The sequence below is a fragment of the Plecotus auritus genome (assembly GCF_963455305.1).
Source record: "Plecotus auritus genome assembly, chromosome: 10".
NCBI classification, from domain to species: Eukaryota; Metazoa; Chordata; class Mammalia; order Chiroptera; family Vespertilionidae; genus Plecotus; species Plecotus auritus.
In genome coordinates, this window is record NC_137785.1 from 24583140 (window position 1) to 24609652 (window position 26513).

At 53.7% G+C, this 26513-nt stretch overlaps 1 protein-coding gene across 7 annotated transcripts in view; it reads left to right on the forward strand.

The window, feature by feature from the left end:
- Positions 1–26513, forward strand: part of GSE1 (Gse1 coiled-coil protein) — a 414418-nt gene that overhangs the window by 293788 nt on the left and 94117 nt on the right. The window contains exon 1 of one of the 7 annotated variants that reach the window (XM_080645777.1): positions 10639–10677. The exons of 5 other annotated variants lie outside the window; for them this stretch is intronic. Coding sequence is in view for 1 of the 2 variants with exons in the window: in XM_080645773.1 (XP_080501899.1) it covers positions 13019–13055 (37 nt within the window). In the remaining variant the exon portion in view is untranslated. Of the gene's footprint in view, positions 1–10638; positions 10678–12736; positions 13056–26513 lie in introns of those variants that run through there. One more of the 7 variants, XM_080645773.1, reaches the window with a different exon arrangement.

Consider the following 26513-nt stretch of genomic DNA (forward strand, 5'->3'; position numbering starts at 1 on the left):
CCAACTTGTACAGAGGCCCCAGGCTTTCCTTTCTGTCCCCCTTGATCTTCAGTGCCTTAAAAATGGACGCTCAAATTTTACTCTGTCCATAGATGATGCCCTTGGGATCAATGTGGCCTTTGTGCTAGGTCAGCACCAGGGGTTCCGGTTTCCCTGTTCCTTTTGGCCTGGTGATTCTTTATAGTCTTGTCACTTCTTGGCCCTTTTAAGAAGAAGGATATATATTTTATTAATCCTCACCCAAGGTTATGTTTTTATTAGTTTTTTAAAGAGAGAAGATGGGGGGGAGAGAGAGAAAGAGAGTGGGGGGAAACATCGATGTAAGAGGGAAACACTGATCAGTTGCCTCCCGTACAAGCCCCAACAGGTGATCAAACCCATAGCCTGGGTATGTGCCCTGACTGGGAATCGAACCCATGACCTTTTTGGTGTACAGATGACACTCCAACCAACTGAGCCACCTAGCCAGGACTTGGGATATTTTTATTCAACTTTTTGGGTTGGTTTTACAGGCCATTTTGAGAAACGGGAAGTCCAGTCCACTTCTCCAAGCAGGGTGGCGTGGGAGGAGCAGTGGGGGGCAGGGGACAGAGCATGAGAAGAACGTCCATGCTTTGCATGGAGAGTGGCAGGGAGCCACTGTGTCTATTGGTCATTTCTGGAGCAGGCAGCCAGGTCCAGCATTTGGGAGAGCATAGTAGAGAAAGAGTCTGAAACCAGTTGACTCCACCAGGACCACTGGCAGCAAGAGGGCAGCTTAAGTGGAGATCTCCTGAGATTCAGCCAACATGGAGTGCCAGATCCTGGGCCAGGGGCACAGCTGGAAGCAGGACCTGGGCAGTTGGAGGGAGTCACAGCACAGGCCTATTTGGATCCCTGGCTGCTTCTCAGGCATCACAGGTCTGACCATGCCCCCACCACCCAGGTCCAGCTCTTGGGCAAAGTTAAAACCAGTTCTGGCGTTTGGCTGGGTCTTACCTGGCTCAGAATGTCTGCCCCACCTCTCACATTTTGTCCTGGCCCCAAGTACTTGCAATTGTAAGCCACTTGATGGGCACATCAGGGCCAGCGGCATGGCACATAGAGTCCAAGTTCTGTATCTGGCAGCAGAGGGGGCCTGAGACCCTGTTTCTTTAGCACCTTTTGTTAGAGATGTGGTCCCTTTAGTAAAGGGCCATCTGTAGGACAGAGCCACGGGAAGTCATGTTGATGAGCAGTGCTATGGGAACTTGCCTCACGTGACACAGAACGCTCCACATGCATGTACTCTGCCAAGAGTGACAAACCTGCCTCCCTGCTTGTCATTTGTGTGACCTTGGGCCTGACCTTTCACTTCTGGAGTCCAGTCTTCCCATCTGTAAAGGGGGCAGCGGTTCTCACTCCCACCACTGAGGAAGAGCTGGACAAGTGGGAAAGACGAATCAGCGGCACTGAGTGGTGAAGTTTGGGGACATGTTATCAGATGCATGCCTTGTCCCCCTGGGTGGAGGGTGCAAGGCTCAGAATGGGGTCTGTTAGTTCAGAGTTTTACTAGAGCATCAACCAGCTCCCCCATTTGTGACTTTGATGGGCTGGAGGGAGATAGCTGTGTGTGTGATTGTATGCATACTAGAGGCCCGGTGCACGAAATTCGTGCATGGGGGTGTGTGCCCCTCAGCCCAGCCTGCACCCTCTCCAATCTGGGACCCCTCGAGGGATGTCCGACTGCCTATTTAGGCCCGATCCAGGTAGGATCAGCCCTAAACGGGCAGTCGGACACCCCTCTCACAATCCAGGACTGCTGGCTCCCAACTGCTTGCCTGCTTGCCTTCCTGATTGCCCCTAACCGCTTCTGCCTACCAGCCTGATCACCCCCTAACCACTCCCCTGCCAGCCTGATTGCCCCTAACTGCCCTCCCCTGCAGACCTGGTCCCCCCCAATTGCTCTCCCCTGCAGGCCTGGGTCCCCTCCCAACTGCCCTTCCCTGCAGGCCCGGTTGCCCCCAATTTCCCTCTTCTGCCGGCCTGGTCACCCCTAACTGCCCTCCCCTGCAGGCTTGATTGCCCCCAACTGCCCTCCCTTGCAGGCCCGGTCCCTCCCAACTGCCCTCCCCTGCTTGCCATCTTGTTGCGGCCATCTTGTGTCCACATAGGGGCAGCCATCTTTGACCACATGGGGGCAGCCATCTTGTGTGTTGGAGTGATGGTCAATTTGCATATTACTCTTTTATTAGATAGGATATGTCAAGATTTTTCAAGTCAGGACTGGGGTGCGGGGAGAGTGTGAACCCACCCTCCATCAGCAGGCAAAGGAGGAAAAGCGAGCTGCACAGGGCAGCTTTCTCTTTGGAAACCTGTTCTGTTTCTTAAATGTCAGAGTGAGCAGATGGTATGTCTGAGTTTTATTAATCATGGGCTTTGGAGCTGGAAGGCCTGGGAGATCATTTAGTCTGAGCATCCTACCCAGGAGGAGACTGAAGGCCAGAGAAGGCCATGGTTACGCTGTGCCTGCAGTGTGGGTGAAGCTGTGCCGGGACCCAGCATCCTCTCCCAAGCCCACATGCCTCCCACTCTACTGAACTAAACAGGTGTATGCTCCCCACCCCAGGAACAGTCATCCCACCTTCCAATTAAAAGCTGAAGCAAAGCTGATTCTAGGATAATCCACTCCCACAAACAACCGGAAATCCTGTCTTTGGGACACATGGGTCAGGATTGTGGTCACCAATGAGAATGTTCCAGCCATGGTGCTCTGTTCAGCTCAACACAAGCTGGTGCTTGCCAGGTACTGTCAGTGAACTGATGGTTATGAAGCCTTGGGGACCTGGCCACTCAGCACCTGGTTTGTTGGTGGCCCTACTGGACCCACCTCTTTTTTAAAAAAATACATTTTTATTGATTTCAGAGATGAAGGGAGAGGGAGAGAGAGACAGAAACATCAATGATGAGAGAGAATCATTGATCGGCTGCCTCCTGTATACCCTACACTGGGGATCGAACCTTCAACCCAGGCGTATGCCCTGACTGAGAATCTAACTGTTACCTCCTGGTTCATAGGTTGATGCTCAACCACTGAGCCACACCGGCTGAGCTGGACCCATCTCTTTATCACAATTCATCTGAGCCACCTAACTCCTCCCAGCTCCAACTCTTGACTGATGCTGTTTCCTCCCCCATGGCAGCTGTTGAAACGGACTGTTAACAAAGGGCACCCGGAAGTTCACCTTATCACATGATGTTATGAAATTGAAACCATCATTTTAGCCCAAGTGGGCAGAATGGCTCTTTTGTCCTGCCTTTCCCAAATGCATCCTAGAGCTGTTCCAGTTAGCCGTGAGATGGCTTCAACCTGGGCCACAGCCTTGGTTCTACAAAGAGCGTATGGTGGGTGGGGCTAAATCATACTAGAATGTAATTGACTGATACTTTTCCCAGAGCAGGTTTTGTTTAGGTTGGAGAGAAGGAAGACTGTGAAGAAAACAGAGAGATGTAAGGGTGGCCCACCTAACATGTTGGCCCCTCCCCCTTTTTTCCGTATGAGAATCACTGGATTCTTTCCTGAATGATAAGCTCATCCCCACTCTGGAACCACTGATTTTCTAAGCAGCACCAGCGAATCAGAGACAACTGGAAGAACACAGCACCTTTATTCATCCCCTCTAATTTTTTATATGCTAAAATTGGGGCCAAGAGACGGCAGGTGTTTGTCCAAGGCCAATGGTAGAACTAGGTCTAAAACTCAGTTGCTCAGCATACTGGCTGGATCCTTTATGCTACATCAGCTATTATCAATGGGTGTGCCGTAGCAGGCACATGGTGTGCCGCAAGAATTTTTAAAATGTGCAATACCTGACTAGTCAGGGGCACTGACGTCTTTTCCCTTAGATTGTCAAATAAAATAAAATAAAAAATGACAACAGCCAACACAACAATAGCCATCCGGTGTGAATGAGCCAAAATTATATCTCTTTGTTTTGTTTTGTCACATCTATAAAAGATATATATTTTTTGGTGTGTGCAGATTTTAATAGTTTATGGGTGCCATGAGATGAAAAAGGTTGAAAATTGCTGTGCTCTTAATGGGGGCAATTTTGTCCCCCCTTCCCCTAGGGGGAGTTTGGCCATGTCTGGAGATATTTGCATGGCCACAACTGGGGTTGCTCCTGGCATCCAGGGGGTCAAGGCCAGTGATGCTACTAAACATCCTACAGCGCACAGGCCAGCGGCACATCAAAGAATTATCTGGCCCTAAGAGTTAATCCTGCCCAGGGTGAGAAACCCCTGCCACATCCATGCTTTCAAAACGACCCGACAGAGGAGCTACGCTCTGGGGAGAACATCTTGTGTTAGGGACATGTCAGGAACCCCTTCTGTTCAGGCATGACCCACTGGAGGACAAATAGAGGGCAGCTCTCCAGCCATGCGAGACAGCAGAGTGAGCGTGGGCAAGGGACACGTGGAAGGAAGGGAAGTGTCAGGGTTGACCTAGGATTTCTTTGCACGGTAAAGGCAGAAGAAGGATAAAAGGGGGCCCTAGGCTCCCCACTCTGACTCTGTCACACTGAAGCAAGCCCAGTGCCCAGCATGAGAGGGAAAAACAGGCACGAAGCCACCTTTTAAGAACCACATCTTGTCGGCCAGAGGGCTACACAGACCTGAAGCAGTTAGGCCCAGGGGTAGACAGAGAGATCTGTGTGTCATCCACAAGCGGGTAATTATGTCCCGCAATAACTTCCTCCCCAGCAGACACCAGCAGCCAGCAGCGGGAAGGGCTGTTCACAAATGCCTGGTTCCCTTGAACAGCCCCCGCCTGGTCCCCCGCGTGCAGGCGCAGGCAGGGGAGAAGAAAGCCTTGTCGGCTCGCCCCCAGGCAGCAGAGCAGGACAGTGGCCTAGAGCAGGATCTGAGCAGGCGAGCCACACACGGGCTGTCACTGCGTCCATGAAGGTGCCGCCTCGCCTGTCCGGAATTGTGGGAGCTGCATCGACGCCTGTATTTTCCTCCCCCGGGAGACCATCCTCAGTACTTTTCGACAGCCGTGTGCCAGGCCTGTGTTGGCTCTGCACAAAGCAGAACCTTGACAAGCAGAGCTGTCTGAGATTATGAAGAGGCTGCCTCCAGAAAGCATGCGAGGACAGCCGGAGGGGCCCTTTCCAGCCATGAACTGTGTGGCCCCGGGAGTCCCAGATGCAATCTCTGTCTGATTTCTGTGGCATTCGTGCAGTCCACGGGAAGGAAACCCTTTGACCATGTCCCTGCTTATGTCTTGTAAAGCCATTATTTTGAAGAGTTCCCAAATCCTGAGCTTGCCAACAGCCCGCTCCTGCGGCAGACCCAAACTGCAGGTTAATTCTATGTGTAGACTGCGACGTGCTATGTTCTTGCCCTTCCTGGGTTTCTGTTTGTCTGTTAAAGCCTCTTGGCCAGCTTCTACAGGAGGGCGGTGAGGGGGGCACATAGAAAGCAGTTGAAAATGCAGGGTCTCGGTTTAAATCTTCTTTCCCTCTTACTGGGTGACCTTGGGCAAGTCATTTTACATCTGGATCTCAGTTTGCTCATCTGAAAGTGGGGATAACAATAGACCTATTTTATTGTGAGGATGAAATAAGATAAATGTACTTAAAGCATCCAGCGCAGTGCTAGGAGTTAAGTACACGTCTGTAAAAAGGGTCCTGTTGGTAGGTGTGTGAGACTAACACTGGCTGCTGTAACAAAGAGGCTCATCATACTAGAAGTTACACTTTATACACACTCACAATAGAAGTTACACATAGGTCTTTCTCAATCATGTGCCCACATAATGCATAATGGGTGGAGAAGCCTCTGCTCTCAACATTTAGGGGGTGATGGAGGAGCTGCGTCTTCTATACATGGACTCCAGGTCATCCTGGGAGCTGATGTCAGGTGGGCAGACCTGGAGGGAGAAAAGGAAGGCTCATGCAGGAGGTTTTCCTGGGCCAGGCCTGAAAGTGGCAGCTTATTACTTCCACCACAGGCTCTTGGCCAGAACTTGGTCATCTGGCCCCACACATCTTCCTGGGTGGCTGAGGAATGTACTCTGGGTATGAACCCATGAGGAAAGGAAAACTGATTTGGTGAAAAGGCCACCACCATGGCTTCCTGGTGTTTTGTTATTGTTGCCCCAGACTGCTGGGTCCGGACGCAGAAGGCCAGCAGAACCCTCAGTTCATAGGTTGATCTGGCCAGGTCGGCCATTCCCTTGAGCAAATGGCCACATCCGATGATCTCCTGCAGCCCAGGCTGCTGCCCAAACCCCAGCCAGCAAATGTGGGTCACAGGGTGAGGGGAGAGAGGCGAGAGGCTGGGCAGGTCACAGGAAAGCCTCCTATCCCAGTGGAGTGTTGACTTACGCTTCCTGGAGGATGGGCAGCTTGAACACACAAGCCCTGGCTGCAGAGATTGACCTTGCTAGCCCGAGGCCATGTCATCCAGCCTTGGACAACGCCCAGGGCCTACCTGGGTTGGCAGGACAGAGGGTATTCCATTTTTGCAGAGATGACAGGATGTATTAGTTTCCTGTGGCTGCTGTAACAAATGACTACAAACTGGGTGGCTTAAAACATCAGAAATTTATTCGTTTCCAGTTCTGGAGGCCAGACATCTGAAATGAGGTGCTGGTAGGGCCACCATGCGTCCTCTGAAGGCCCTAGGAGAGATCCTTCCTGCCTCTTCCAGCTCCTGGTGGCTCCAAGCTTTGCTTGGCTTCTGCCTGCATCACTATCTTTCTCTTCACTTGGCCTTTTTCCCCCCTTGTGGGTCTTTTTCTAAGGACACTTGTAATAGGTTTAAGGCCCACTCTGATAATCCAGGATGATCTCATCTCGAGGTCCTTAACTCAATTACATCTGCTCAGACACCTTTTCAAAATAAGATCATAGTCACAGGTTCAGGTGGACAAATGTTTTGGCGGGCCACCATTCAACCCACTACACAAGTGCAGATGGGGGAGGACCCAGGAGGCCTGGCTAGACCCCTGAGACAGGACAGCACACCCTGGGTGGGGTGCATCCTGGAGCCACTGGGTAATAGGAAAGCAAAAGTAAACACACCACACAAAGATGGAAACCAAACCTGGGTATATAGAGGTCACCGTGAGGTGTCACTGGACAGTTTCCCCCTTTCTCTTCTGTCCTCAGATTTGCTTATCTTGAGACTTAAAGCATTGCACACTGTCCAGTCACCTAAGGACTGGAGCCAGATTGGGGGGGGGGTGTCCCCTCTCTGTGTGCCTTGGGTCAGTGAATCCCTTCTTGAGGTCTCAGCATCCTCATGTACAAAATGGGGGATGGTCATTGTAGTTCTGCTTCTTGGAGGTGAGCACAAGTTCCAGAGGATGGAACAGTGCTGGATAAAGGCCTTGTCCATGGTAACTCCTATTACCACTATTATCCAAAACACAGGAGTAATTACAGCTCTTTTTATGGAGTACTTACTCTGTGCCAACCACTGGAGGGGTTTACACACCTGTGACTTTCTGGAATGCAGGGGTGATTTCATCTAGTTTTCCCGGTGAGAAAACGAATGCTCAAAATGGTGACATCATTGCCAGAGAGCACACAGTGGATAGGGGCCCCAGCTGGAATTTAAACTCTGGTCTGTCCAACTCCAGGCTGATGGCTATGAACATGGACTCTGGAATCAGCTCAGGTTCCAACTCCAGCTCTGTCACCTACTGGCTGTGTGTCCTTGAGCAAGGTGCTTGACCTCTCTGTGCCTCATCTAGAAAATGGAACTCCTAATGATGACCTTGAAGAGGGCTGTCATGAGGATCCAGTGAGTTATCCGTGAAAAATGCTTAGAACAGCAACTGGCACAGACTGAGCGCTCAGGAAGCATCAGCTGGCACGATAATCCTTAAGAGGGCAATGGGAGCCTGACCCAAAGGGGCATTTCAGGTTAATCATGTGGCCTCCCAGCCTCCCCTCTCCTTCCTTTCCTGGAATCCTTGGGGAGCAGTGATCTCTCCAGAAGGTGAGGTCTCGGCCCGGCCTGGACAGCCACCAATGGGCATACAGAGTCTGGAGCCAGGTGCCCCACCACTGTGCACCCCAGACTGATCTGCAGCCTCAGTGTTCTCGGCATGTGCTAGGAGGCTATTTTTATTGTATTCAGCTGATGCTCTTGGCCCTCTAGGCTGTGCTGTGGCAACTGCAGCCCCACTAGAGGGAGTCTGCGGCCCCTCCATTTGGAAGGAGCAGCTGGGAGGGATGGGAAAGAGGGATCCTCCTGCATCTTCAGGGTGGGGATCTGGTGGGGTCCATTCTGCCTCCTAGGAAACAGCCAGTTCCCAGTTTGTTTTCCCACTGAGAGATGAAATGGATTTTCTTTTCTTTCCACTGTGCCCAGATCATGGTCCAGAGCTTCCCTCTGACCCCGGGTTGATGTGCAGAGTAGGTGGAGGTCTCTCAGGGAGTTTGAGGGCCCAGTGTGCCCTCTGGTCCCACCCTTAAGAAGGGGCACTGGGGGCTCAGCCTCTCTCTTTTCTAAATGTCTGACTCCTCACCAGAGGGAGAAGATATTTTTCGACCAAGCTTTAAGAGAGCAGGGGTGGAGAGAGACATCCTGTCCTTGCAAAGAATTCCGCTGGGGCAAGAGACTCAGAAGAGCCCTGCCCTTCTCACCTGGACATCTGGCAGCTGATGGGGTGTGACCCAGAATGGCTGTCCCTCCCACCCCCAGCCAGGCCATAGGCACCCTCCATGGAGGAGTGTCTCCCCTGGGAATGAATGGCCATAGTGATGGACTCCAAAAACTACAGCCAAGCCACAAGGGCCTGTGGGAAAGGGAAAATCCTTCCAGCTCCCCATTCAGCCACATTATGGCAAACAACCTAGCCATTCAGTGGAGCGTCAGCCGTTAAGCAGGCTGCTTGGCATGGCAGGGTTGCTTTATATTTTTCAGCTGTTTTGGCACCAGGTCGGGAGCTGTGGTACAGCCACCCTCCGATAGTGGATCTCATATTTTCCTCCTTTACAAATGCCCCCGTCACCAGGAAATGTCACTAACCTACTTTGAGCCTCCCAGACCCTGGGCCTAAGGAGGCTTAGGTATCACCAGTATCTTACAGCTCACCTCCTTCCCAAGGGCGTGGCTAAAAGCAAGTAGGGCTTGGCTTGAGCACTTAGAGATAATTTGATGCAGGCATTCAAATACTTACAGAGCAGCAAAGATAAGCCAGTGCTGGCCCAAAGGGTGGGGTCCCCTCTTCTTTGACTCCCACTCCTCACCCACCACCAGCAAGCAAGGCCTGGTACCTCTACAAGGGCTGCCTCTCCTCCCAAATTTTCAATCCCAGTTGGCTGGGGAGTGGTTGTCTCGAGGGGTCTTGCATAGAAGCCAGGCCAAATGGAACTCAAGACTAGAGACCCCCTTTACTCTCTCCCCCACTTCCCGAGCTGGGTGCATCCCCCACAGGTGGCTCCCCAAAAGCAGACTCTTTTTGGCGTCTCTTCCTCACTTTAGTCAGGGAGGAGGGTACCCAGTAGATTGGGGAGCACCCTCCCTCTGTACCCTGCCTATGATTGGCCTATAATTACAGGCTTATTGCCTGTACAGCTATTTGTGTAATGACATGTTTGCAAATTAATTTTTATGGCTCCTGCCATTAGCATATACAGTAGAAGAAGGTTTAGTATTAATTACTACTGTTGTTCGTGTAGTCCTGGAGAATTAAAAACCAATAAAAGAATGACAACAGAAAGTGATAGTTTAGGGATCTTTAAAAAATAGTTCTGTGTTTTTTCCAAGTAGGAGCAGAAATTTTTCCAACCTTATGAGGCGTTAGAGGGGTGGGAGGTAGCGCACCTTGGCGGTGGGCTGCGTGCCCTGGTGCCCCCCACTCCCAGAGGGGCGCAGATTATCAAGTATACGGGTGATAAGTGGGTGATAAAGGGGTGGGAGGAGAGAGTGCAGTTGAAGAGGAGGCCGGCCCGGGCGGGGGTGGGCGGGCAGGTGTGGACCCCGACCCAGCCGCACAGGCCGTAGTCTCCCTCGCAAGGCTGCCGCCTGCAACCGGCGCCGGCGCTGGGGGAGGTGCGGGGAGTGCCGAGCGCGCCGCCACGCAGCCCCGGAAACAAAGGGCCGCCGCCGCTGAGGGCCGGCGCGACCTTCAGGGTCAGCGCGGGGTTGAGTGGCCAGATGCTGGCGGCGGGCGCGGGCGGCCCCCAGCGGCCCGCTTCGTCCAGGTCAGCCGCCCCTGCATCCTCCAGGGTGCCGGAGTGCGCTCCGCCGCCCGCGTGAGAGGGCAGCGGGCGGGGCGCAGCAGGGGATTAAAAGACGCTTCTCGCACTCCCCGGCGGCTGAGAAAGCAGCTGCCTGCGAGCTGCACCCACCCAGCCGTTGGTGGCGGCGGGGAAGAGCGCCACCCCTCCCTTGGCTCCGGGCGCTCTGCCCAGCCCATTTAGGATTTTTCAGGCGGAGGTGGGTGGGTGTTGGTAAGTGGCACGGTGGGGTCAGAAGGCACTCCGGGTTCCCACATCTCCTCCAGTTTGCTCGTCGGAGCTCTCCTCTAGAGTATCATATTCCGGGAGTTCAATTGTCATCTGAAGCCGCCGCGTTTAGCAGGGACCCCGGGCTGCCGCTTGGGGACCCCTGATTTACGCAGTGGCTGGGAAGCGTTGGCAGGGACCCAAGCCTGGCGTGACCGCGGTGCCCCGCCGTGTGTACCTGCTGGCTCAGGTCTGTTCCTCAAACCACGATGATTGTATCTGGGGTCAAAAGGTGACCCCTTAGTATCACCAAGTCGTGATTCCGCTGGTTGTGCCACCCAGGGGCCCTTCCGAAGGTAAAAGGGCTTGAAAATAAATTACCACATCGAGAGGCAGCTTTGCGGCAAGCGTTTAAGTGTGTGTGTGTGTGTGTGCGCGCGCGCGCGCGCGCGCGCGCCCTGCATGGGTAAATGGATCCTGTCTCTTTAAAATCGCTGGGCTGGACAATGAGTGCACAGGATGTGGTTTGGCGTTTGGCGGCAGGGTTTTTTCCCCTTCGATTTGGGGAATTATCACATGGGGCCTTCTTGAGCTGGTGTGAAAGAGAGGCGGCGTGGGGAGGAGAGATACAAGCTCCACACTCACTCACACACACTCTTTGCAGTTCATCGTTTTCTTAAACCAAATTAGCCAGGGCTCTTGTTACTATGGTGCAGCAGGGCTTGCAGAATCCCAGTAATAGCATTTATTAGGTTTATTTGCCTGAAAGCATGCCTTCCCGGATCTGATAATGCACCAGTGCAGGGAGAGTGTGGGAGATGGTATCAAACATTTGATTACACTTGCAACTGGGATTTTTAAGGGGTGAGGTGTGGAGTGAGGGGTGAGAGGAAAAGGTGAGAAGCCATTGGCCTTAGGAGCTCACCCCTAGCCCGCCAGTATATGCGTTTCCGCAGCCCCCCCCGCCCCCGTGGGTTTCACACAAGGCGGGCCAGAGCCCCCGGCAAGGTTTGGGGATCCTCTTCCCAGGCCTGGCGGCGAGTGAACTCCCCGTTCCCGCAGCTGTCAGACGTGGGTGGGGAGGGAGGGAGGACAGGCGGGCGGGCAGCCAGAGCGAGGAATTGGGCAGCCGGAGGGGGAACCGGCAGCGCCCGCAGCCGCCCACTGTTTGCAAGCGGCCCCCGCTTTAGGGCAGAGGGGAGCACCCCGCCGCGAGCAGCAGCACCCTCGCCAGCCTTGGAGAGGGGAGTCCTGCTCTCGGCGCCCCATCCGGTCTGCTGCCCGGCTGGGCGGCCGCGCGGGGGTAAGCTCGCAAGTGAAACTATTATTATCGCCCTGCAAAGCATGGAGCACTTGGAAGATGCCGCGTAGAGACGGAAGGAGCCGCCGCCGTCTGCAACCGCCCGCCGCTGCGCCCCTACCCTTTCGCTTTCATTAGGGGAGACAAATCTGCTGTCAGGCAGCCAGCTTTCCAATTTACCGATAATGATTCTTGCATGAAAATTGATCGAGGGGCTCTCCACCGCCGTGCGCTTTTGCCTCCCTGCTCTCCTGCTCCTTCAGCCCGGGCTCCCGGGCCCCCCGCAGTTCTTTCTCCTTCTTCCCCCACCCCTGCTCTCTGAGTCAGTGGTGGGACACAGGGCCAAAGAGATAACAAAAAAAAGGGGGGGGGGGTGACGGAGGGGGCGGGGAGTTGGCTCCTCGGCCTGCTTCCTCCAGCCCCAGACTTGTTTGCAATCGCTGCCTCTTTTATTTACGAGAAGAAATCTCCCCCTCGGTACTTCTTGGCTGTTTGGGTATTAATTTTCTCCTCTTCCCTCTCCCGCTGGTCCCCTCCTTCTCTCCCCCCCCCCCACCCCGCCCCTCTTCACCCAGTAGCTAAGGGGAAACGAAAACAAAGCCGATTTCTCCTTGGCAACAAGAGATACCCCCTCCTGCCACCACCCCCCCCCCCTTCCTTTTTCCTTCTGGTTCTGAACGTGAAACCCTGTTGGAAACAGGTCCCTTGACCCTCGCCCTTGACATTCAAATGGCTGAATGGAGGAGAGATTGCTACTCGCACGTCTTGGGGGCTGCTTCTCTCTCTCTTTTCTTTCAAATGAGTAATCCCTGAAGATCTTAACCCCCCAATTTCATCACCCTCACTCCCCCCCCCATTTTTCTCGCGCTCCTCTCTGCTCTCCCGCCTGCTTCCCTCCGCCGTGCGCCCCCCTCCTTTTTTTATTTGCATCTCAAGTCCAAAAGGCAGAAAATACACACGCGGCGAAGACACCGGGCAGCCGTGGAGGCTCCAGCCCGTCCTTGGTCGTCAATTACCTCATTGTGGATCTGCCAGGGCCAAGGTGGCCGAAATTGCCCGGGTGCTGGCCGAGAGAGCTTTTTGATCATCTTAGGGAGGGGAGAAAAAAAAAAAAAAGACACGGATTTTTTAAAAATCGCTGTCGGGATCGCTCTTCTGCCTTTATTTTATTGTTTTGGACATTTTTGAGTGCCGTGGTTTGGACGGCGCTTTTTGTCTCATTGCTGGGTTTTAAGATTTTTTTTTTCCTTCTTCATCCCTCTATGACCACTATGGAATTCTAATTTGAATCATGTTTGGATTGAAGCCGCCTCTGTATTACTTACCAGGTAAGTGAGCTGAGCGCCTCCCCGAGTCCCGAGCGGCGCCGGCGCGTCTCGGACCGCCACCCCACCCAACCCCCCGCCAGACTCCCCCGAGCCTGGGTCAGCGCGATGGGCCCGCCGAGCCCCTAGCGGGCTGGCGCGCGCGGCCCGGCTGCTCCCGCCGCTGTCCAGCGGGCGGTGTGTGTGCTACGTGCGGCGGGGAGCGCCCACCCGCCCGCCACCCCCACCGAGCTGCTGCCAGGGGTTGCGCGTTTCGCTCCTTTTGTCTGTCCGCCCGCAGCCGGCTCCGCGGCGGCGGCGGAGCAGCGAGCGGCCGGGGCACTCAAGCCTTCCGAGGTGAATTAAGCACCGGGTGTGAAGTTACTTTCCTGCAGGCCGACGCGATCGGGTGGCAGGCGCCCTCCCCTGTCCTCAGTCCCGCGGCTTATTTTCCTCTCCTTCCAGCCAGCCCCGCGCGCGGTCTCTGAGCGAACCCGCCCCCGCCCCCCTTCCTGCCCGGGATTCCCTGGAAGGTTCTGTGCCTGCCGAGGTCGGAGGAGGGGGCCGGGGGAAGCTCTGGAGGGTGGTTGGCGTGGCTTCCTGTTTTCCTAACCTTCTTGCGCGCTGACAGAAGCCTGCCCAGTAACTTTCTGTTTCGGGGCAAGTCGAGCTTGCAACCCAAAGGGGACCGGAGTGGGTGACAGCAGGGGGTTTGGGGGAACCTCTCTTGAATTCACCTTATTTGAACTTCAAAACCTTAAAAATAATTACATGTAGGCTAAAGGGAAGCAGGCGAGCTAGGAGTTTCTGGCGAGGGAGGTGGGAGCCTCGGGGATACCTGGGGCCCTACTGGCCACCCTGTTGTCACTCCCCTCCAGACCCTCGGGTACAGAGTAACTCACCAGGCTTGCCTCCCGCAGGGCCACGTGACCTGCAGGTCAGGAAGGCAGGTCTGTGTGCGACTTTGTTTTAGGTATGAACTGTTTTTATTTTCCTTTCCTTAATTTGAGAGTTTCTTTCATTTTTCCTGGGCGTTGACACAGTTCCTGTGGAAGTTAGAGCACCCATGGATCTGGGGGTGGGGAGACCTTAGGGTGCTGTAGGGAGGAGAGGGGAAGTTCCTGGGCCCCTCCTATTAGGTCTTTTAAAATTCTGCAGAAGGGGCCACAGTGGAGGTTTGTCTCTGAACTGTTTTGCTGGGGAAGGTGCAGGGGGCCCTGGTGTTACGTTTTGGTTCTTTCCCTCTGTGTTCAGAAGCCCCTGTGACTTGGGCTGAGGCTCCCACAGGCCCTGGAGTGCCTGGAGCGTGGGGGGGAGGAATGGGCCTGGGCAGGACCCAGCTTTGCTGGATCTGGCCCTGGCTGCCCTGAATTAGGGCAAGCGTTTCACCAAGTTGAGAGTGCAAGAGGAGGAGAGGGGGGCAGGGGAGTAGGAAGGACTTTTCTCTGTTATGTGTGAAATGTGTACATGTACTCTTTCTGAGTTTCTTTGTGGCCATTTTAGGTCCTCTGCCCTTCCCAGGAACTGATAAGATCTACATTTCATGCTTAGTATTTACACATCACTTTTATGGATATGTAAACATTAGGAAGAATATTTTTCAGGGTCTCCACTTTCTTCTTCATCTCTTTTGCCTTCACTGCCTAAATGCAAATCCAGCACTTGCCCCCCCCCCCCCCACACACACACACACACAACACACACTGCCCTTAGCTGATTTGATGCAAATTAGAACTGGAATCCCCAATTGACAGGAGGGTTGTGTTCTAACCTAGGGCCCAGTCCTTCCCAGCTCAGAGCCTGATCCATGGGAGCTGAGCTGTTGGAAAGCAGGGACAGTTCTTTCTATCTGCAGCGCTGCCTCCCTCCACCCCCCACCCCACACGCTTGCCTTGCCTTGTAGATACTCAGCACAGGTTTGTGGCAAGAATGAATCTTCTTAAGTACAGGGCATCTTAAAAGCACAGGTGCTTGTAATCTACATCCCACTTCACCTGTGGCTGCTGGCGCATATTTATTCATCAGGTGACCAATTTTCTGTTTACACTGGGAATCTCTGTAAGAAAAGGAGGAAGTGTCAGGCTAGGAAATTCAAAGCAATTAAGGGAAATCAGCCCTGGCAGGCGTCCTGGCTGGCACAAACCCTCAGCAGCAGGACTGGACCCCAGGGAGGTCAGGAGAAGTCAGGAGTGTGGAAGGTCAGGGCCTAAGTCAGTCTCTGCCTGGAGCGGGAGGTGGGCCCCCACTAGAGTCTTCTCTTTTTAAATCCTCCTCCTAGGATTTTGTGCTTTATAATTTTGATATAATAGTGTACAACAGTGATTTTCAACCTTGTTCATCTCATGGAACACACACACGCTAATTACTAAAATTCTGGGGCACACCAAAAATACACTTTTTGCATATCTGACAAAAAATAGGTATAATTGTGATTCATTCACACGGATGGCTACTGTTGTGTTGACTTTGCCATTTTTTTATCTAAGGGAAAAGACGTCAATGGCCCTGACTAAATAGTCAGGTATTGCATGTTTTAAAAGATCTTACGCACACCATTGTGCCACGGCACACCGGTTGAAAGTCACTGGTATAAAAGCTTGACTGGCAAGAGCCAGGGTCAAGTACTGCTGCTTCCTGGGCTTCAGTTAACTTATTTCAGAGTAGTAGCTGTAATCATGAAAGGAGTGACCTGTTTCTCTTGACCACTGTCTGCCCCCCTGGCGAGGGCTTCACAGGAATTTCTCCTGTAAATCCCTCTCTCCCTCTGAGATAGGTGCTGGTGCCTGTCCATTTCACAGAGGAGGAAAGTAAGGCTCAGAGGAGCTCAGTGACCTGCCCAGCTTGGAAGTGGTGAGCTAGGACCTGAAGTTGGCTGCTGCCCACCAGCTGGTCTGCCCAGGTGCTGTGGCTCTGTGGCCTTAGGGAGGCAGGCCCTGCCGTGGAGGTGCTCTCCAGCCTCTGGGGACCTGGTCCTATCCCCAAGGCCAGCTCCCATCACAGAGTCTATAACTGCAGGGAGTGAGGGCCCAGAACCTGCCCATCCAGTCGTTATCCCCATGGCGGTTCCCAGTCAGGCTGGCACCAGGCACTGTTCTTCCTGTTTGACCGGGTGACAGGACTAAGGCTGGGTAGTCGAGATTTGAAGTTCAACTCTGACTCTTCTAAGACATGACATTGGGTGACTTGAGCTGCTTGGGCCTTGATTTTCCCATTTGCAAAGTAGGATCCATAATTGTATCGACCTCAATATCAGTGTAAGGCAGGGGTTGGCCATCCGTGGCCTGCTGTCTGTTTTTGTAAATAAAGTTTTATTGGCACACAGCCACGCCCATTCTTTGATGCATTGTGTGTGGCAGCCTTCCTGCTGCAACAGCAAACTTGAGTGGTTACAAGGTCTGCCATGCCTAAAATATTTATTACCTGGCCCTTGACAGGGAAAGTTTGCTGACCTCTGGTTAGGAGATTAAGTGAGTGAATCCTTGCAAGGCACCGAGGACAGTGCCTAAGACGAAGTTAACACTTAGCAAGCGATAACTATAGTAATTATTATCATTAAGGCAGAATTATTTGCAGAGAATTACGGGCTTCTTAGTGGCTGAGCCGGGACTTGAAGTCAGGTCTTTAGACTGGGCTTCTGGGCCTCACAACAGAGTCTAGTTCAGCCGTGGGCAAACTACGGCCCGCGGGCCGGATCCAGCTGTTCTATCCGGTTCTCTTGCTCTCCCCTCCACTCCTTTACTTTGAATTTATATTAGTTCACACAAACACTCCATCCATGCTTTTGTTCCGGCCCTCCGGTCCAGTTTAAGAACCCATTGTGGCCCTCGAGTCAAAAAGTTTGCCCACCCCTGGTAGTCTCTGTGTGTTCATTCACTGGTTGAGGTGGAGGGAATTGTTATCCAGCCAGGAACACTTCCTGTGTCAGGAGGAGGAGGCATGGCCTCTGGTGAAGGGAGCTGGGACCAGTGGGTGGGTGTGGTCTTTAATCTTCTCAAACTTCCCTCTGTGCACGCGCCCAGTTACCCATTTTCCTGAGCTCCACCAAACTTCAAGCTCTGGGGCAGGCGGGGACTGTGTGTGTGTGTGTCCTTCATTCTTGGCTCAGCGCCAGACCAATAATAACAATATTAAAAATAAAAATAATGAGGAGGAAGAATCAGCTACTTCTTATATGGTACCCGTTCCATACCAGGCATGCTGTTAACATAATCCCACTTGCCAGCTAAAGAAACTGAGGCACAGAGGTTGAGGTCATGCAGGCAGTAAACGCCGCAGTCGGGCTCTGACCCCAGGCAGTCTGGCTCCAAGTCTCTGCTTAATAAATATTTGTTGAACGAGTGAGGGAGGGAATTGGCCGTTGGTGTTGGCGGTGGCGCCCTGCCGGTCCCCTTATCTTGTTCCTGGAGTTCGTGAGGGAGGACTCCTCAGCTGTCAGCTGACCCCACCCCAGTCCCATGCTGAACTCTGGATGACCCTGATTTCCCCAAGGGATTGAGTGTCCACTACGGGAATCTTCAGTAAGGAAACTGAGGCCCAGAGAGGGCTGGGGCTTGGCCCAAAGCCACACAGCCTGTTGGTGGCTGCTCTTGGAGAAACTGTGTCTCCCCAGAACATTTTCCCTTTTACCCAGCTGCCTCCCAAGGGTCAGCCTGGCCTGAGCCTGTCTCCGCACAGTCTTTGACCTGCTTTCGAGAACATTGGTCCTCCCCTGCCTGGAGCTGAGGTGCCTCCGAGAAGTGAACCTTGGCCCAGACGGCCTGTGGGGAGCTGTCTAGATTTTTTTTTAACCCCCCAGATTGTTTCCAGAAAGCCCCAGTGTGAGGCTGGGTGTGGGTCTCTGGTCAGGCCCACCTGGGTTGGGGAGGCAGCTGAAGGTGAGGACAGGCCAGAACCCCTAACTCCTGACCTCCAGCTGCTGGCTCTGAAGTCCCCTGGTGTCACTTCAGGAGCTGAAGCTAGGAGGGGTGTCAGCAGTTGCCAGCTGTGACCTAGCTCATGCCCAGCTGGTCCTGGGAAGCTGCTGGGTCCTAAGAAACCCGCAGCCGTGGGCGGGCTCGGAACCACCCAGGCCAGCTCTGGGAGCAGGTTGGGCCTAACGGGATCCGAGTCAGATAAAAGGACAGCATTGCTATTTCAGTTTGTGATTGAGAAAGCTGCTTATTTACAGCTCAGAAACTCAGCGGGGACAAGCATTTCAGCGCTCATCTAGCACTTTCCAGCCAGTCACTAATTAATCTTCTGATACCCCTGAGAAATGGGGAGGGGCCGCCACATTTCCATCTGTCAGGCTGGGAAAGCCAGGAGCCCTTTTGTCCCAGCTTCGGCCCAGCCCTTCTCCGAGGGGCCTGGTCTGGTTCCCACCCCCCTGCTCAATTTGGTTCTCATTAAGATTTTTTTCTTGCTTAAATGTGTTGTTCTTACTTCATGGGTGGGAATCTGATATCACCCCATTGGAAACTTTCCTGCTCCTTATCTTCTTGACTCTTGGAGTCAGAAGGTTCTTTTAAGCTCTCGGAGCAAACAGTCATTATGATACCTGGATTCCTGCCCTAGAATGAGGCAAGGATGGTTCTCTTCCTTCTGTGCAGGAGGAAGTGGGGGGGGTCGGAGGGCAGCTGGCCAGGGCCACCCAGCTCCCAGAGACAGAGCCAGCGGTGGGAGGAAGTGTCTGGACTTGGGCTCCTGTTCCTAGGCCAGTGCTCCATGTCACTTGTCCATCATCCCCCCGATGTGGACTTGTGTGAATGGAGCAGCCCCACTGTGCTTCCTTCTCTCCAATGTCAAGTGCAAATGGGCCCTTCCAGCCATCTAGTCTACCCTGGCATTTTTTCAGCCAAGAAGACGGAGACCTTGCTGGACTTAATGACTTCTAATTCTTTTCCTTAGATTTTTGGCAAGATTATGTTGGTAGATGTGGCCTCTTCATCTCCTAGGGTATATCATGTCATACTCTACTTCTCAGGAGTAAAAGTCAGACTTTTATAACTCATAAAAGTAGTCTTTCCCTAAGGGAGTGGACTCCCCTCTTAGGGGTCCTCTGCAAAACAGTTTCTCATCCCTGTTTGGAACTCTCTCTTCTTGGTGGTCTAGTTACACAATCAGAAATTTTGAAGGCTTGGGTGGAGGCTGGGGGAGTACAGTAGAAGGGAAGAGGGAATTTGGGGGTGAGGGAATAAAAATAGATGCTGTGCTTTTTTTTTTAAGAGCTCCATATAGATTTAAAGTCTTTTTGTTAATTTAGGAACATAAAACCGTGTGATGTATAGCTTGGTTTGCTCGTAAAATTACTAAGTGTGGCATATTTAGAGCTGTGAAAGCTTGGGGTAAAAGGGAAAAAAATCAGTGAGAATTTTTTTACAAGTCTTTAGGGGAAAATGCATTTTTCTGGCTTTTCCCCACCAGTGCCAGGCCCTCCACAGCTCAGGCTGGGGGTGATCATTGCCCTGAGCCTGGATTATACCTGTGCTGGAAGCTGAGGGCAGTGTTAGGGTGGGGCTGGCCAGTTTTGAGTTAAGCCAGGCCCTGTTCTCAGCCTCAGAGCCCGAGCCCACCCCACTGTGTCCAGAGGCCGGGCCGCACCTGAAGCCGTGACCTTGAGGGCTCAGTGCTGCCCTGTCTTCCTCCTGCTCCTTCCCGCAGCGAGACAGGAAGCGCCCTCTGACCAGGCCTGGACTGCTGCCCAGTGGGCAGTTGGCCACTTGCTTAATGGTCTGTGGGGTTGGGAAGTCATCGAACACTGGGCTCAGAAGGGACCTCAGAGGTCAGATGGCCACCCCCCTCCCTTCTCTTGATTTGGTGGTCTCTTAGGGGTCTCCTTCCTGACAGACCTGTTAGGGCACCATAGGTTGTCAGAATGTTGCTTTTTACACAGAACACACACATGCATTTGACCTAGTTCTGTGCTCCTGGGACACAGAACACGTCTGTCCCCTCCTAGGTAGCAGCACCCGCCTTCCTCACAGGGTGCCTGGCCCTGCGCTGTGTTGACCAGGCAGGAGCAGGGAAGGAGGCCTGTATCTTATCTTCAGGTTGCTTCAGGAGCAAATAGGGCTGGAGATGAGCAAGGACAGATTGCTCTGGGATCTCTCAGGACTACCTCGGTGGAGGAAATCTAGGAAGGCTCCATAGAGGAGGTGGCATTGGAGACGGGCCTTGGAAGTGAGGAACTCGGTGGAGAAAGGAGGCAAGTACAGTGAGGAGGGATGAACAAGTATAGTGAAGCTACTCTGAAAATACTCAGCATGTGAAGTTCACATCAGGCATGTTGAGAGCTGGGTGCTGGGCCATCCCTGCCCTGTTGGGGGTGTTGCGGATTGAGTAATCCAGGTGACAAATGCTGGTGCTGAGGGGCCTGTGTAGAATTTTCTGGGAGTGCAGAGGAGGGGACGATAAGATTTGAGGTTGTTGTGGAGGTGGTGTCTTTCTGAGGCCACAGAAAGGAGGTGACATTGGAGCTGACCTTTCTACTCTGGGGGAAAACCTGAGACCGCCTTCACCAGTGCTGTGTGTGCACTTGAAGCAAAGCCATTACTTCCACCCTGCTTCTCAGCAGCTCCCTCTAGTGGCAGGGCTCTGAAGCATGTGCATACTTGAAAGAGTCTGAGCGCAGGGCCCCTTCCCCACACAGCAGCCAGGACACCACCTCAAGCAGAAGAAGCGGCATCACTCGCCATCAGCAGCTGTGGGCTTTGGGTCTTTCTCCTGTTGTGCCCGGCCCTGGAGGCCAGACAGATGCATCAGGACCTGTCCTTGGCCTCAGAGCGCAGGCAGAGCAGACAGGGCCCAGCTGGTGGGAAACAGGGTTAATCCCTGCAGGGGGCTGGGCGGGGGCCCTGGGAGATGGTGGCCTTCACACTGGGCCTCCCAGGAGAGGCAGGAAGGATAGTTTTGGGGGGAGGGGAGAGCTTGGCCAGAGTAGAAAATGAAGCCCATGGGTGGGTGCGAATCACATTCTGGAGGGACTTGAATGTCAGGAGGCCAGTGACATGAATTTGATTCTGTTGTAAGTGGGTAGGAATCCAGGGCTTTAAAGCAGCCAAGTTCATCTGATTATTCAACATGTGTTTATGACATGTGGGCACTGGCCCAGGCACACGGAAATGTAGCTGCAAAGCCCCCAAGGGCCTTGCTCCTGTGGAGCACCTGTTGCAGCAATAAACACATTGTGCTTTGTCCCACGATGCAGGCTCTGGAGAAAAGGAGAGGGGGAAGAGGGGGGTCGCTGGAGTGTGGGCAGGTGCTGTTTTATCCAGGGTGGCCAGAGACCAGAAGAAAGGGAAGTGTTAGCCCTGACAAGATCTGAGGGAAAGTGCCCAGGCAGAGGGTCAAGCATATGCAAAGGCCCTGAGGCCCCCAGAATGTCTGTGTAGCCTTGTGGCCGCAGGGGTGTGAGCCATGGGGAGAGGGGTAGGACATAAGATGGGAAAGCTGGAAGCAGAGGAGGGGGAGATGTGACTTGCACTTCAGTGGGCCCTGGTCTGGCTGTAGGGCTGAGATGGATTCCAGGTGGTCAGGGGGACCAACGTGAAGGCTGCTGTCATTACCCCGGATGAGATGGGCCACAGGCTGGATCAGGTTGGCAGTGTGGGGTGGGGGTGGGGGTCTGGAGGTAGAGATGGGCTGTCCTATCTGTTTTTGGAAGATGGCTCCAACAGCCTCCCTCGTGGAAGCAGTCAGGGGTCCCCTTACAGTGATGGGGTCCTGCAGGAGGAGGGCTAGGGCAGGGGGCCTCTGAGAGCGGGGTCTGTGAGGGAGAGCATGAATGCTTGTCATGGCTGAGGACCTGGGACGGTGAGTGGCGATAAGGTAGAGAGAGTGGAGGCTGAATGTGGGCTAGCACCTTGGTGGTTCCCAAATTGGGGTTCCTTGGCCAGCAGCATCGGTAGCAGCTGGAGCTGTTTGAGGTGCAAATTCGCAGGACCCTCTTGAGACTGCTGAGGCAGAAACCCCATGGTGGGGTCCGGCAATCTGTGTGCTCACAAGCCCTCCAGGGGATTCTCATGCTCCACCAAGTGTGAAAACTGGTCTAACACTTTGGCCTGACTGCAGAAACTGAGCTGGGGTGACAGAGCCTCTAAGAAGTTGAGAACCGGGTTGCAATTTTCAGAGGAGTCCTTGGTGAATGAAAGAGCAGGGATGTGAGATACCTGCAAGGCCTCAGGCCAAGGAGGGAGGGAGGAGAAGAGTCAAGAAAAGTCCCCTAGAAAGGAAGTGGTAGGTGGGGGCTCGAGGCCCGCATTTCAGGAGGAGGTGGGTAAGGGGCCGAGGTTCCTGGGGTGCCAGTGCAGGGTCTGTCTGGCAGGCCATGCCAGGTCAAGGTCAGCAAACTTCTCTGATGCTGGTTAGGAGCAAGGAGTCTAGAGTAAGAGCACTGGGTTCTATCCTGCCTCTGCTCCTGATTGGCTGTGTGGCTCCAGGCAGGTTACTTACCTTCTCTGGACCTCAGTTTCCTGGTCTGTTCAGTGGAGCCAGTAGTGCCTCCCCCCGGGACTGTTGTGAGCATTTGATGAGTTAATCTGCGGAAGCCCAGGCCAAGCCCTGTAGACCATTAGCTTGGATTACTGTTTGGATTAATAGTTCCCAGCTGTGGGCTTCGTGCTGCCCGTGTCCTGGATTCTGGGCTGGTGTCAGAAGAGGGGGCCCTTCCCGAGGGACCTGGCTGACTCCTCCCTGACGGGGGGGTTGGTGGCTGGGGCAAGGCAGGCATTGCCCATGAGGCTGGGAAGCCAATGAGGGTCGATTTGCTCAGACTCCCGAAATGGCTGTCAGCCAGCGGGACTGCACAGCGCCCTGGTCACAAGATGGCAAGTTCTAAATAAGTAAAGAAGAAATGGAATCGCCTTGATTAGATCATCCTGGCCCCTTTCCCACTGCCCCACTCGTCATAAAAGCTGAATGGGGTGAACCCCCGCCCAAGTCTAAGTGAATGGCGGGTGTCATTGCCCCACCATCTTCAGTGGAGAGTTTCACTTTAATGAATTCCTTCTTCAACCTCCCCACCCCCCAAAGGACTCCAATGTCACCCTCAAGCAAGTGACAGACCCTACCGCCAGCGCCCCGAGGCAGACTGCACCTTGTCTCATACACTGGGGCCTGCTTTGAAGCTGCCCGACACTGGTCCCCACCCCCTTGTCACTCTTGTCCTATAATTCATTTAGGATTAGCTTTCAGACCTCCTCGACAGTCCTAACTTCTGTTGTCTTGGTAACTGTGTCAACCGTTTGCTGGTTTCCCGTGATTATCTGACAAGAGAAAGGGGGGCAGGCAGGGAACATAAAGGAAGGGGAGGAGGAGATAATGCCTGGGTCTTAATTGAACTCACTGGAGGGGCCCAGTGGGGCTGCCTGCTGGAGAGCAGAGGAGAAAGGCCTGGGTTAGGTGAGCAGGCCAGCAGCGGTGTGGAGAGGGCGGCAGCTCACACAGGCGTCTCACCTGCTGAGGAATGAGTGTCAAAAGTATCATCAGCCTTTATCTTGGATCCTAAGGGCCCAGGGACAAAGGTGTCACCCCCTCCTCTTCATTTCCATTTTGGGAAGTTTTGCTCAGGCAAATTTCAACCACTCTTTCCTTCAGCAGTAACTGCCTTCCCGTGAGTAGGCAAGGCTGGATGAGCAGTTGCAGGCTCATGGGTGGGTCTGCAGGGGACCAGGACACCCCCGGGTGGAGGGAGACAAGCACGCGTGGTTATAAAACAATGTCATTTGATAGTGCTCACGGATGCAGGAATTCAGAAAGGGCTCGGTGGGATCTGGCTGGTCTCTGCACCATGATGCCGGGGGCGTCAGTGAAGAAGATTGGAGACTGGAGGTGATACTGGCTCTTGGCTGCAACCTCAGCTGGGCGCTCAATCTGAACACCTCCATGTGGCTGGGCTTCTTCGCAACGTGGTGGCCTCAGGGAAGCATGCACTTCTGACGTGGCAGCTCAGGGCTCCAAAGGCAGGTGTCCCAGCTCCTAAGGAGGAAGCCACAGGACCTTGTAGGACCTACCTCAGAAGTCCCCTGGTGTCGCTTATGCCACCATCTGTCCATTACAAGTGAGGGCCAGCCCTCCCAGGTTCACTGGGAGAGGAGCTAGGCTCTGGCTTTTGATGGGGGGTAGCAAGGGGTTAGGAAAGCATGAGGGATGGAGATGGCGTTGATGTTGCCTCTTTGGAAAATGGTCTGTGACACACACCCCACCCACCTGCCCTCTCCATTTCCAGGTAGAAAATGGCCTTGCCTTTACCAGAGAAGATTCTGTGCTTTTCCAGGCACAGCTTCTGAAGTGTCCCCAGGACGCATGTGGCGGGGCTGCAGGCACAGGCCTTGGTGCTCTGGTGGGGCAGCTGCGAGGCTTCCACCAGGTGGTCTCCCATGGCAATGAGATCCCCAATTTCAGGTTCACCAGCCAGTGCTGTACAGACAGGGGTTATCTCTCAAACTAAGGGCATTGTTTCTTGTTGATGAAGAAAGTCCAGCCCCTCACCAGAATCAGTGGGAAGACCAGAGTGCCTTTTGGGGGTGCTGCTAATGAGCTATGTCTGATTTTTATGAAACTCCATGGTAAATTATTAATTTGTGCCAGAAATGAAAGTGTGGAACTGGATAGGCTCATGAATATTCATCTGGACTTCAGCACGCGGGGGTTGATCAGTGGCTAGAGCAGCCAACTAGACTCGTGACCCAGATACGGGCGAGTCCCCCGGGAGGAGGAACCTGTCACTCTTCTCCCTCAGTTTCTTGGTCCAGAGATGGGGCTGATAACTCACAAATCACTAGCACAGTTGCATCGAGACCATACTGGGACCTGCTTGAGAGGGGAGCATTAGCCAGATGCTTCCTCACCCCCAAGTTTCACAGCAGACTGTTGGCGTTGTGGAGTTACTGGTGATGGTGATGCCTGCATGGAAAGACCGGAAGCCCCCATTCCCCTGCCTCAGTTCCTCTCTAAAGTCTGAGGCTCAGTACCGGGGAGCCCATAGAGAGGAGGGTCCCCTTTGATGAACCTGCTCTGCATAGCAAGCTAGCATCTCCAGCATGGTTCTGCTGGGGTCCGCTCCTCCTTGACAGAACCAACTTCCTTGGGAGTCAGCACCCTGCCCATCTGTCTACCTGACCTCTGCCTCTCCTCCACACTCGGTTCAGACTGTTTCCCCTGCCTGGAATGCCAGCTCGAAAGTCTGGAAGCCTTTGTGGGCTAATCCCCTTTTGACTAGCTTTTCCTTCCTCTGTGATCCCAGGTTATGATAATCAGGAGCGACTTTCCAACCTTGCTCTTTGTTTATAAGGCAGCATAGCATGGTCATGGAGTTCATGAACTCAGAAGCCATTTACTTCTTGAGAGATCTCAGGTTACTTAAACGCACTGTGCCTCAGTTTACTCATGGGTCAAGTGTAGAGGGTCCTGCTTCCTGACTGTGAAAGTTGAAAGGGTTTGTACACTTAAAGTGCTCATAGTAGGTTGTCCGTGTTGACCTGCTAGGGTTATTGTTGTTAGTGTGATTGTCAGCATCATCCTATTTCCTTCAGGGATCAGAGCTCTGGGGCAGGCCTCCCCGTCACAGGGGACCTTTGCTGGCGACGGCAGTCTTGTTGTTAATGTGCGTTTTCCCTGCTTCTTGGGAACTGATGACTTCAGTTCCTGCTGCCATCATGACCTGCCTCAGGGAAGGCCTCCGAGCTGCGCTGGGTTCCTGTGGGTTTTGACGGGCTATCACCTGCTCTCATTTGTGTCACAGCCCCTGGAGACCGCCTCTGTGCGGAGCTGAGGCCACTTCCTGCCTGAGCGCTGGGGGTGGAGGCAGAGGTTTCGATCCCCCGCCTAGCAGAGGAGGACACAGAACATCGAGGTTTCTGGCAGCTTCCGGGGTTACAGCCAAGAGATGAAGTTGGTCCTGGGCTCCGAGACTGAACTGACTGTTCCTTGCAGTGAGCTTTTCAGAGAAACGGCTCTCGGGCAGGCTGGGTGTCCAGATGGGATTCAGTGTCGCCTGTCTGAGTCCCAGACACACAGGCTGGTTCTGGGGGCCACCTCCAGGGTGAGCTGTTCTGGATGGCCTTGGCACTTGGTCAGTGTCTGCCTTTGAGGCCTTGGCATCAAGGGAGATCCTCAGAGCCCAGAGTCGTGGGAGGCTGGCAAGTATGTGGTTGTGAGATGGACCACGCTGGGGGAAGAGAGGCCTCCCACTTGGCCCAACTTTACCAGTGATTGGGGGTGGTCTTTGCGGTTCTGCAGGTGGGCTGTTAGCAGGCTCTTGGAGAACGGACACCTGCTGTGTGGCAAAGCTGTGGCACTTAATCCCTGCCTGCAGAGAGGTTTGTGAAAAGCATGTGAGGTTTTACGTGGCTTATTGAAACCAATAACTCCACCTGCCTGCTTTTCATCCTGGTGTTTCATGCCTTTGACTCGGGGCTCTGTCACCTCCCAGGTGCTCGGGCTAGGAGAGAGGCAGGCAGCGTGTCAGACCGGTGGGGCAAGCCGAGTGGAAGGAATAATAAAGCA